The sequence below is a fragment of the Tachyglossus aculeatus genome, chromosome 5 (genome assembly GCF_015852505.1).
Source record: "Tachyglossus aculeatus isolate mTacAcu1 chromosome 5, mTacAcu1.pri, whole genome shotgun sequence".
NCBI classification, from domain to species: Eukaryota; Metazoa; Chordata; class Mammalia; order Monotremata; family Tachyglossidae; genus Tachyglossus; species Tachyglossus aculeatus.
In genome coordinates this window covers 39,123,039-39,136,130 of record NC_052070.1, presented here as the reverse complement: position 1 = coordinate 39,136,130, position 13,092 = coordinate 39,123,039, and the positions used below count along the sequence as shown (strand labels likewise).

General features: G+C 47.2%; 1 protein-coding gene across 1 annotated transcript in view; it reads right to left on the bottom strand.

Moving 5' to 3' along the window:
• Positions 1-295: 295 nt before the first annotated feature.
• Positions 296-13,092, bottom strand: part of LOC119928765 — a 31,681-nt gene continuing 18,884 nt past the window's right edge. The window contains exon 2 of the mRNA XM_038747280.1: positions 296-2,558. Within this exon, the coding sequence (XP_038603208.1) occupies positions 871-2,558 (1,688 nt within the window). The 3' untranslated portion in view covers positions 296-870. The remainder of the gene's footprint in view (positions 2,559-13,092) is intronic.

Here is a 13,092-nt window from a genome sequence, read left to right as displayed (position 1 = left end):
CGCAATTAGAACCATCTACTATGGAGGGAACGATGGCATGAAAGGGCCCTGTATGATTGTATAACGACCGGTAATAATAATAATAGTGACATTTATTAAGCACTTACTACATGACAAGCACTTACCTAAGCGCTGGAGCAGATACAAGGTTGGACACCGTCCCTGTCCCACACGGGGCTCCAGATCTTAATCCCCATTTTACAGATGAGGTAACTGAGGCACAACGAGGTTCAGCGACTTGCCCAAGGTCACACAGCAGCCAAGTGGCAGAGCCGAGATTAGAACGCAGGTCTTCTGTCTCTCAAGCCCGTGCTCTTTCCACTAGGCCACGTACACGCCAGGTACCCCTGGGCTTTTGTACTGGTCCCATGGGGGAGTTCTCCAGGGACTGGGCCACCCAAATAATTCCCCATGCCTGCAAATTTCCCCTTTGGCGGCTGGAGGAATCTTACATTGTCTTAGGAGGGTGACTTGGGGTGGGAGTAAGGGCAGTTTGGAGTAGGAAGACCCTCGCCCCTTTCCCACCCTCTGTTCTGGATGGGAACCTGCGGGTGTGACTTAAGATATCTACAACCAGGAGGGAGGGGAGGCCCACAGCTACGACATGTGGGTAGGGAGAGCACAAAAGCCACCCTGGGGTCCCTCCATTGACTCCGCTGGCCGAAACAGTTTCCTTTCGGTTAACAGTTTCCTTTCGGTTACATTGTCTTAGAACAGTGCTTTGCACATAGTAAGCGCTTAATAAATGCCATTAAAAAAAAAATTGTCCCCTCAGCATCCCCTTCTGAGATGACAGAGGTCTGCACCCTGGCATCTACGAGCGCCAGATCAGAAGTCTCGGGTCGGGGAAGGGGGTCACCCTCGTCTTGGCTATTCAAACCACTGGGAGCACGGGTCGCTCGGGGTCCCCCACCTGTTTCCCCCTCCGGAGGACTTCTCTCCATCCCCCTTGGACCGTCCGTCCCACAGCTGTTGGAGGACTTGGGTGGGGAGTCCGTCTATCTGTTCCCTCGTAAATCCCCCCTCCCGCGTCAACCACCGCCAGAGGTTCCGCCGCTTATCCTGCCGGGGTCTGTCTCCGGAGCATCCCGGGCCCTCGATCCTCTTGGTCTCGCCTGCCCCCGGACTTGGGGACCAAAGTCTCCCAAGCTCCCGCTCTCTCGTTGCCAGAACGTTCGTCGGCTCCCAAACTCGCCTCTCAACCGGAGGACACAGGTCCCAGTACTCGACGACAAGGGAGAGGAGGTCGCTGAAGGTGCGGTGGGCCGCACCCCGACCTCCAGTCTGGGCGAAGGCGCTTAGCGCGAAGACCTGAGGTAATCCCGGGGCGGCCTGACTGGCAAGTCTCTGCACAGAGCTGACCGAGACGGTCTGGGCCATGGGATCGTTCCCATCTTCCTGCTTTTTATTTAGGAGCGTCTCGATGGCCAGTTTTTCCAACACCTTTTCCAAGTGCTCTAGGGTGGACCACCTCTCTACCGTCCAGACGTGACCCTCCCAGGGAATACCCCTGACTAGTTGGAGGGCGCTGTCCCAGAGCGAGAAGGTAGGCCCCGCACCCGGGGGTGATGCCAACCGCCGGCCATGGGCGATCTGAAGTCCCCGTGCCTCTTCGGGGAGTAAAAAGGCCAGCGTCCCCCCTCCTCTCCACAGGCGGTGGAGCCAGTCCAGCCAATCTTCGGTCAACTGTTTCCGGAACCGCTCCTGCAGGCTGACCAACTCCCCCAAGGTAAGACGGGTCCTGGGCGTCACCGGATTCGGCCTCCCGGCCGCCCCTCCCCGGGCCCCACGGCCTGGCAAGACGCCCCCCACCCTAACGACCTGACGAGCAGAGGCTGCGGGGGAGTGCCCCAAATTGGAGGTCCTGGGGGTCCTCCCTATTCCACAAGGGTCATCCTCAGCCTCACCTGGGAGGGTGTCAGGCTCGTCCTCATCCGGAACTACCCTAACTTCGACGAGGGGGATGGAAGCCTGGAGATGCTGCTTCAGGCACTGGTCTAGACGCCTCTCCAGACGGTCCGGGACGATGGACTCTACCTTCTCCTCTAATAGGCGCACTCGCTCAGTTAGCGCCCCGGCGTTCCACACAGCTGCATCTCGCTCGGCCTCCTCTACCCGTCTCTGCCACCGATTCGCTTGTTCTTCTGCATCCCGCGCGCTCTTCCTCGCAGCGCGGAGGGCCTCCAAGAGGAGACCAATAAACGCCGCTTTGCCCTTCCCCTTCTTGGTCTTGCTGTAAATCTGCCAGACCTTAAACTGATTATACAGCCTGGCCTCGCTCCGCCATGTGGCCTCGACCAACGGTTGATCCCACGGCGGGGAGGTCCAGCCTTGCTCCTCCATCGCCCAGGTGTGTTTCTCGTCCACGACCATGGATCCCATTTGTGACCTCAAATTCTGCCCCAACTGACACTGGACAAATGATAGACCCCAAAGGGGGTTTGTCTGTGGGTCGTTGGATCCAGCCACGGAGAAACAAAACAAACCAACGCAACAAGTTCCAGCAAAAGGAGATCTGTATTTTGATGCAGAAAGTTCCAGCAACAGTAGATCTGTATCTTAATGCAACAAGTTCCAGCAAAAATAGATCTGTACTTTAATGCAGCAAGTTCTGGAAAAAGCAGATCTGTATTTTAATGCAGCAAGTTCCAGCAAAAGTGGATTTGTATCTTAATGCAACAAGTTCCTGCTAAAATACATCTGCGTCTTAATGCAAAGTCCCAGCAAAAGCAGATCTGTACTTTAAATGCAACAAGTCCCAGCAAAAGCAGACTTGTATCTTAATGCAACAAGTTCTGGCAAAAGCAGATCTGTATTTTAATGAAACAAGTTCCCACAAAAACAGATTTGCATTTTGATGCAGCAAGTTCTGGAAAAGGCAGATCTGTATTTTCATAATAATAATAATAATAATAATAATAATGGCATTTATTAAGCGCTTACTATGTGCAAAGCACTGTTCTAAGCGCTGGGGAGGTTACAAGGTGATCACGTTGTTCCACGGGGGCTCACAGTCTTAATTCCCATTTTATGGATGAGGTAACTGAGGCCCAGAGAAGTGAAGTGACTTGCCCAAAGTCACACAGCTGACAATTGGCAGAGCCGGGATTTGAACCCATGACCTCTGACTCCAAAGCCCGGGCTCTTTTCCATTGAGCCACGGCTATATCTTAATGCAACAAGTCCCAGCAAAATCAGATCTGTACTTTAAATGCAACAAATACCAGCAAAAGCTAAAACAGATCTGCATTTTGATGCAGCAAGTTCTGGCAAAGGCAGACCTGTATTTTAATGCAACAAGTTCCAGCTAAAATGCATCTGTGTCTTAATGCAACAAGTCCTAGCAAAGGCAGACCTGTATCTTAATGCAACAAGTTCTGGCAAAAGCAGATCTGTATTTTAATGCAACAAGTTCCTGCAAAAACATATCTGCTTTTTGATGCAGCAAGTTTTGGAAAAACCAGATCTGTATTTTAATGCAGCAAGTTCCAGCAAAGGTGTATTTGTATCTTAATACCACAAATTCCAGCAAAAATACACCTGCGTATTAGTGCAACAAGTCCCAGCAAAATCAGACCTGTACTGTAAATGCAACAAGTCCCAGAAAAAGCACACCAGTATCTTAATGCAACAAGTTCTGGCAAAAGCAGACCTGTATTTTAATGCAACAAGTTACAACAAAAATACATCTGTGTTTTAATGCAACAAGTCCCAGCAAAAGCAGATCTGTATTTTAATGCAGCAAGGTCCTGCGGAAACAGATCTGCATTTTGATGCAACAAGTTCCGGCAAAAGCAGATCTGTATAATGATGCAGCAAGTTCTGGAAAAAGCAGATCTGCATTTTAATGCAGCAAGTTCCAGCAAAAGTGGATTTGCATCTTAATGCAACAAGTCCCAGCAAAATCAAATCTGTACTTTAAATGCAGCACATACCAGCAAAAGCAGACCTGTATCTTATAATAATGATGATAGCATTTATTAAGCGCTTACTATGTGCACAGCACTAATAATAATAATTATTATTATCTTAATGCAATAAGTTCCGGCAACTGCAGATCTGTACTTTAATGCAACAAGGTCCAGCAAAAATACATTTGTGTCAATGCAACAAGTCCCAGCAAAAGCAGCTTTGTACTTTAATGCAACAAGGCCCAGCAAAAGCAGACCTGTATCTTAATGCAACAAGTTCCGGCAAAAGCAGATCTATATTTTCATGCAACAAGTTCCCGCAAAAACAGATCTATATTTTGGTGCATAAAGTTCCGGCAAAAGCAGATCTGTATTTTAATGAAACAAGTTCCCGCAAAAACAGATCTGTATTTTGAGGCATAAAATTCCGGAAAAAGCAGATCTGTATTTTAATGCAAAAAGTTCCAGTACAAACATCTTTATTTTAATGCAACAAGTTCCGGCAAAAGCAGATCTGTATTTTAATGCAGAAAGTTCCCAGCGAAAACAGATCTGCATCACTGCAGAAAGTTCCCAGCGAAAACAGATCTGCATCACTGCAGAAAGTTCCAGCGAAAACAGATCTGCATCACTGCAAAAAGTTCCAGCGAAAACAGATCTGCATCTCTTACTGCAAAAAGTTCCAGGGAAAACAGATCTGCATCTTACTGCAAAAAGTTCCAGGGAAAACAGATCTGCATCTTACTGCAAAAAGTTCCAGGGAAAACAGATCTGCATCTTACTGCAAAAAGTTCCAGCAAAAACAAATCTGCATCTTACTGCAAAAAGTTCCAGGGAAAACAGATCTGCATCTTACTGCAGAGAGTTCCAGCTAAAACAGATCTGTATCTTACTGCAAAAACTTCCAGCGAAAACAGATCTGTATCTTAATACAGAAAGTTCCAGCAAAAACAGATCTGTATCTTAATACAGAAAGTTCCAGCAAAAACAGATCTGTACTTTAACGCAAGTTCCAGCAAAAACAGATTTGCATTTTCATGCAACAAGTTCCAGCAAAAACAGATTTGCATTTTAATACAACAAGTTCCAGCAAAAGCAGATCTGTATTTTAAAGCAGAGAATAATCGCCAAACCCTGCAACAAACCCCAAGGGTCTCCACTGTCTCTCCCACCCATGGGGTGGCCCACTTCAAGTACCGACCTCTCTTATTCTCTCCTTCTCCTCTGGCGTCCTCCACGTCCCCGGGGTTGCTCTAATTCTGCGGGGGCTGTCTTAGCCTCCCTGCAGGGTTGCAAGGAACAGGAGAAGGGTTAGGGATTCCCGGCTGCAAGGATCACTTCCCTCTGGGCCTTTCAGGACAATCGTCTCCAGGCTTGATTTTATTTGGAGAGTTGTCCCCGCCCTGGGCACGTGATTTCCCCCTTAGTTTGTACTTCCTCCGAGGAAGTGTCTGAGGCCTTTACTCAGCTGGGTTCATTCATTCAGTCGTATCTATTGAGCGCTTACTGTGTGTAGGGCACTGTACTGAGCGCTTGGGAAATAAAATTCAGCAACAGAGACAATCCCTACCCAACAACAGGCTCACAGTCTAGAAGGGGGGTGGGGGGGAGACAGACAACAAAACAAGTAGACAGGCTACAGTAGAATCAATGAAAATAAATAGAATTATTAGATGTATGCACATCAATAATAAAATAAATAGAATAATAAATATGTACATATATACACGAGTGCTGTGGGGCAGAGGTGGGGAGAGTGGAGGAGCAGAGGAAAAGGGGGGCTCAGTCTGGGAAGGCTTCCTGGAGGAGGTGAGCTTTCAGTAGGGCTTTGAAGGGGGGGAGTGTGCTAGTTTGGCGGATGTGAGGAGGGAGGGCATTCCAGGCCAGGGGGAGGATGTGGGCCGGGGGTCGACGGTGGGACAGGCGAGAACAAGGCACGGTGAGGAGTTGAGCGGCAGAGGAGCGGAGGGTGTGGGCTGGGCTGGAGAAGGAGAGAAGTGGGGTGAGGTAGGAGGGGGCAAGGTGATGGACAGCCTTGAAGCCGAGAGTGAGGAGTTTTTTCTTCATACGAAGGTTGACAGGGAACCACTGGTGACTTTTGAGGAGGGGGGTGATATGCCCAAAGCGTTTCTGTAGAAAGATAATCCAGGCAACGGAGTGAAGTATAGATTGAAGTGGGGAGAGACAGGAGGATGGGAGATCAGAAATGAGGCTGATGCAGTAATCCAGTTGGGATAACATGAGTGATTGTTACTAATATGGTAGCAGTTTGGATGGAGAGGAAAGGGTGGACCTTGGCGATGTTGTGAAGGTGAGACAGGCAGGTTTTGGTGATGGATTGGATGTGTGGGGTGAATGAGAGAGAGGAGTCGAGGGTGACACCAGGGGTGGGGGCTTGTGAGACAGGAAGGATGGTAGTGCCGTTCACAGTGACGGGAAAGTCATTGAGAGGATAGGGTTTGGGAGGGAAGATAAGGAGCTCAGTCAGACATGTTGAGTTTTAGGTGGCAGAAGGACATCCAGGTGTAGATGTCCTGAAATCATTAGGAGACATGAGCCTGGAGGGAGGGAGAGAGAACAGGGGAGGAGATATAGATTTGGGTGTCATCTGTGTAGAGATGATAGTTGCAGCCATGGGAGCGAATGAGTTCACCAAGGGAGTGAGTGTAGATGGAGAACAGAAGGGGTCCAAGAACTGACCCTTGAGGAACCCCTACAGTTAGGGGATGGGAGGGGAGGAGGAGCCGGCGAAGGAGACTGAGGCTGAACGGCCAGAGAGATAAGAGGAGAACCAGGAAAGGATAGAGTCTGTGAAGCCAGGACTGGATAACGTGTTGAGGAGAAGGTGATGGTCCACAGTGTCAAAGGCAGCTGAGAGGTTGAGGAGGATTACGATAGAGTAGGAGCCATTGGATTTGGCAAGAGGGAGGTCACTGGTGACCTCTGAGAGGGCAGTTTCAGTGGAGCGGAGGGGATGGAAGCCAGATTGGAGGGGGTTTGGAAGAGAATTGGAGGAAAGGAATTTGAGGCAGCAAGTGTAGACGACTCACTCTAGGAGTTTGGAAAGGAAGGGTAGGAGGGAGATGGGGCGATAACTGGAGGGGGCAGTGGGGTCAAGGGAGGGTTTTTTTAGGATGGCGGAGACGTGGGCATGTTTGAAGGCAGAGGAGCCGTTGGAGAGTGAGCAGTTGAAGATGGAAGTTAAGGAGGGGGTGAGAATTTTTATAAGGTGAGAGAGAATGGGGTCAGAAGCACAAGTGGAGGGGGTGGCACTTGAGAGGAGGGAGTTATATATAGACTCTCTCTATATGCTGCTGACTTGTACTTCCCAAGCGCTTAGTACAGAGCTCTGCACACAGTGCTCAATAAATACAATTGAATGAATGAATGAGGAGATCTCCTCTGAAGTTACTGCTGGGAAGGATGGGAAAGTAGAGGAGGGGGTCGAGAGCCGGGGGAGAGGATGGAGAAGTGGGGGGTGTGATTTGGGGGAGCTCAGACCTGAAGATGTCAATTTTCCTAATGAAGTAGGTGGCCAGATCGTTGGGGGTGAGGAATGGGGAAGGGAGGAGCAGGGGCCTGAGGAAGGAGTTAAATGTCCGGAACAGCTGACGCTGGTGATGGGCATGGGTGTCAATAAGGGAAGAGAAATAATTTTGCCTGGCAGAGGAGAGGGCTGAGTTAAGGCAGGAAAGGATAAACTTAAAGTGAACAAGGTTGGCTTGGTGTTTAGACTTTCGCCAGCAGCGTTCAGCAGCTCGAGCATAAGAGCGAAGGAGGCGGACAGTGGCAGTGATCCAGGGCTGTGGGTTAGTGGTGCGAGAGCGACGAAGGGTTAGGGGAGTGAATGAGTTGAGCTCTGTGCTCTCAGGCTCCCAGTACAGTGCTCTGCACACAGTAGATTTATTTTTAATGATATTTGTTAAGCGCTTACTAAGTGCCAGGCACGGTTCTAAGCATTGGGTAAATACAAGCCACTGGATGTCAAAATTGAGGCCGATTCAAGCAGGACTGGTGATTTCATGGGGCCAATCAAAAATACTTTTAAAAAAATTGGTATTTCATTCATTCATTCAATCGTATTTATTGAGCACTTACTGTGTGCAGAGCACTGTACTAAGCACTTTGGAAGTACAACTCGGAAATATATAGAGATGCTCCCTACCCAACAACGGGCTCACAGTCTAGGAGGGGGAGACAGCCAAAAAAACCCAAAAAAAACAAGTAGACACGTGTCAATACCAACAGAATAAATAGAATTAAAGCTATATACACATCATTGTTAAGCACACTTACTATGTGCCAGGCACTGTACTAAGCACTGGGATAGATTCAAGTTAATTGGATAATAGGGCTCCCAGTCTTAATCTCCAGTTTATGGGTGAGGTAACTGAGGCATAGAGAAGTTAAGGGATTTGCCCAAGGTCGCACAGCAGAGCTGGGATTAGAACCCAGGTCTTTTGACTTCCAGGTGAAGGTACAGTGAGTAGGTTAGCAGTAAAAGAGTGAAGTTTGGGCTTACTATGAACTAGTCAAGCACTGTTCTAAGTGCTGGGGTAGATGGAAGTGAATTAGACTGGACACAGTCCCTATCCCGCATGGGGCTCAGAGTCTTAAGTAGGAGGGAGAATAGGAGAAATGAGGCATGGAGAAGAAGTTGTGACTTTGGGCAAGTCACTTAACTTCTCTGTGCCTCAGTTACCTCATCTGTAAAATGGGCATTAAGACTGTGAGCCCCACGTGGGACAACCTGATCACCTTGTATCTACCCCAGTGCTTAGAACAGTGCTTGACACATAGTAAGCACTTAAATACCATTATTATTATTATTATTATTATTAAGTGATTTGCCCAAGGACACACAAGAAGCATTTGGCACAGCTGTGATTAGAACCCAGGTCCTCTGATTCCCAGGCCCATGCTCTTTCCACTATTAGGCTGCTTCTCTGTTGGGCCACGCTGCTTCTCCTCTGGGCTGCGATTTCCTGTGTATCCTAAAGGAATTCTTTGTGGCCGGTGGCTGTGGTGACAGCCTTCCCCAAGGGAGAATCCAGAATGTGATTAGTGAAGGCTCTTATCCCTCTTGCGTACTGGGAACATATGTCTTCAGTCTTGGAGGCCAGCACTTAGATTATCAAGTTCCGGTCGGGAACATTCACATTTTGGGGTCTCCACTGCCCTTGGGCTTTCGCCATTATTCATTCATTCATTCAATCGTATTTATTGAGTGCTTACTGTGTGCAGAGCAGCGTAGTAAGTGCTTGGGAAGTACAAGTCAGCAACATATAGAGACAGTCCCTACCCAACAACGTGCTCACAGTCTAGAAGGAGGAGATAGACAATAAAACTGAAAGGTAGACAGGTGTCAAAATCATCAGAACAAATATAATTATAGCTATATGCACATCGTTAACAAAATAAAGAGTAATAAATCTGTATGACTACATACAAGTGCTGTGGGGAGGGGAAGAAGGGAGGGCAGGGGGAATGGGGAGGAAGAGAGGAAAAAGGGGGCTCAGTCTGGGAAGGCCTCCTGGAGGAGGTAAGCTCTCAGTAGGGCTTTGAAGGGAAGAAGAGAGCTAGCTTGATGGATGTGTGGAGGGAGGGCATTCCAGGCCAGGGGGAGGACGTGGGCCGGGGGTCAACAGCGGGACAGGCGAGAACGAGGCATAGTGAGGAGATTAGCGGTGGCAGAGGAGCGGGGGGTGCGGGGTGGGCTGGAGAAGGAGAGAAGGGAGATGAGGTAGGAGGGGGTGAGGTGATGGAGAGCCTTGAAGCTGAGAGATTTTTAAAACACGATCAGTCAATCAATCAAACCAGTGGTATTCATTGAGTGCTTGCTGTGAGCAGAGTACTACTAAGAGCTTGGGAATCAATCAATCGTTCTTAATAATAATAATTTAATAATACCAATAATCTCCTCCAAGAAGCCTTCCCAGACTAAGCCCCACCTTTCCTCATCTTCCACTCCCTTCTCTGTTGACCTGACTTGTTCCCTTGGCTCTTCCCCCCTCCCAGCCCCCCAGCACTTATGTACATATCTGTCATTTTATTTATTTGTATTGATGTCTGTCTCCCCTGCTCTAGACTGTAAGCTCCTGGGCAAGGAATGTGTCTGTTTATTTTTGTATTGTACCCTCCCAAGTGCACACAGTAAAGGATCAGGGCATACAATTGAATGAATGAATAATGCCTGTGAGCCTGTTTTGCCTGAGGAAGCGGAGAAGAGTTTGGGAAGCAGAAACAGCTGGAGCCTTTTATTAAGATTAAAGGCTTTATTATAATCAATAAGCAAAGCACTAAATAATCAATAACAAATTATAATCAATAAGCAAAGCACTAAATACTAATCCATAACCAATTATAAGTAATAAACAAAGCACTAAATACTAATCCATAACAAATTATAAAGAACAAGAATGGGATTCATGCATCACCTATCTTAATTCATCTGCTACATCCAGGTCAACAACAGTTCACCCGGAGTTTCTAGAATTGGGAAAATCAAAGGGGTTCATGCATCACCGATTCTAATTCACCTGCTACATCCAGGTTAAAACTTCAGCTGGGAAGCCCCGGGACAGCTCTAGAATCGGGAAAATCCCTGGGCAGTGCATCCACTCCCAGGTGAGGCTTTGAGTGAGTTCCCAGTTTTATAGTCCGAGACAAACAATTTATCTAACTTAGTTTACACAAGCTTTGGTTGTTTTTATAGCAGTTGTTCCCAAGGGCCACACTACCCCAAGGAACTAGCCAAGCGCCTGGTGTGGGGTGAGCCTCAAGAGCAAGGACATCCTTTTTATACACTACTTTAACCTACGTGAGTAAGCAACGTGAGTAATCAACCGGCCTTTAACACCTAACAAGAAATAGGTGTAGAAGTTATAATCATCCTTCACAGGAATTGTAAACAACCCTAATCAATCCATTACAGAGCCCCATGTAGGACATAGACTGTCCAACCTGATTAGCTTATATCTACCCCAGTGCTTAGTACAGTGTCTGGCACATGGTAAGTGCTTAACAAACAGCATTAGAAAAAGGAAAAAAGAGAAGGGAACCCAGCCCCCTCTCCTTCCCATCCCTCCGCCCTACCTCCTTCCCCTCCCTACAGCACTTGTATATATATTTGTACAGATTTATTACTCTATTTTATTTGTACATATTTACTATTCTATTAATTTTGTCAATGATGTGTATAGCTTTAATTCTATTTGTTCTGACATTTTGACACCTCTCTCCATGTTTTGTTTTGTTGTCTGACTCCCCCTTCTAGACTGTGAGCCAGTTATTGGGTAGGGACCGTCTCTACATGTTGCCCACTTGTACTTCCCAAGCGGTTAGTACAGTGCTCTGCACACAGTAAGCGCTCAATAAATACGATTGAATGAATGAATGAACCTAGTAAATCAAGATCCAGTTCACTGGATTACCTGTGGCAGCACTTTAATCATTCATTCATTCATTCCATTGTATTTACTGTATTTATGTATGTATGTACTGTATTCATCATCATCATCATCAATCGTATTTATTGAGCGCTTACTGTGTGCAGAGCACTGTACTAAGTGCTTGGGAAGTACAATTTGGCAACATATAGAGACAGTCCCCACCCAATAGTGGGCTCACAGTCTAAAAGGGGGAGTATTTATTTACTGTATTTAGAGCAGCAGCGTGGCTCAGTGGAAAGAACACGGGCTTTGGAGTCAGAGGTCATGGGTTCAAACCCCGGCTCTGCCACTTGTCAGCTGTGTGACTTTGGGCAAATCACTTAACTTATCTATGCCTCAGTTACCTCATCTGTAAAATGAAGATTAAGGCTGTGAGCCCCCCGTGAGGCAACCTGATCACCTTGCAACCTCCCCAGCACTTAGAACAGTGCTCTGCAGATAGTAAGTGCTTAATAAATGCCATCATCATTATTATTATTATTGTTACTGAGTGCTTACTGTGTGCAGAGCACTGTACTAAGCACTTGGGAGAGTACAATACCACAATAAACAGACACATCTCCTGCCCACATCGAGCTGAAGTCTAGAGGTGGGGAGACAGACATCATTACAACTAAATAAATTACAGATATGTACATAAATGCTGTAGGGCTGGGAGAGGGGATGAATAAAGGGTGTGGGAGAAGAGAAAAGGCAGGGCTTAGTCAGGGAAGGCCGCTTGAAGGTGACGTGCTTTCAACAAGCCCTTAGTACAGTGCTCTGCACACAGTAAGTGCTCAATAAACACGATTGAATGAATGAATGAATGAATAAGGCTTTGAAGCAGGGAAGAAGTAATTGTCTGTTGGAATTTAGGAGAGAGGCCAGTTTGCAGGCCAGAGTCATTCATTCATTCAATCGTATTTATTGAACACTAACTGTGTGCAGAGCACTGTACTAAGTGCTTGGGAAGTACAAGTTGGCACCATATAGAGACGGTCCCTACCCAACAACGGGCTCACAGTCTAGAAGGGGGAGATGTGCCCAGGGGTGTATTCCAAGGTGATGCTCCTCCCATGCTTTACAGACTATTCATTCATTCAGTTTTATTTATTGAGCGCTTACTGTGTGCAGAGCACTGTACTAAGCACTTAATAATAATGATGGCATTTATTAAGCACTTACTATGTGCAAAGCACTTTTCTGAGTGCTGGGGGGGTGATCAGGTTGTCCCACAGGGGGCTCACAGTCTTCATCCCCATTTTACGGATGAGGTAGCTGAGGCCCAGAGAAGTGAAGGGACTTGCCCAAAGTCACACAGCTGACAATTGGCGGAGCCGGGATTTAAACCCGTGACCTGACTCCAAAGCCTGTGCTCTTTCCACCAAGCCACGCTGCTTCAAGACCGTCCCTCTTCTCACCTTCAAAGTTTTTTATTCATTCATTCAGTCATATTTATTGAGCATTTACTGTGTGCAGAACACCGTACCAAGCACTTGGGAAGTACAAGTCGGCAACATATAGAGACGATCCCTACCCAACAGTGGGCTCACAGTCTAGAAGGGGAGACAGACAACAAAACAAAACATGTAGACAGGTGTCAAAATCGTCAGAACAAATAGCACTTAACAGATGTCATTTAAACAACAAAAGAGGTTGTAGGTTCATTCATTCATTCAATCGTATTTATTGAGCGTTTACTGTGTGCAGAGCACTGTACTAAGCGCTTGGGAAGTACAAGTTGGCAACAT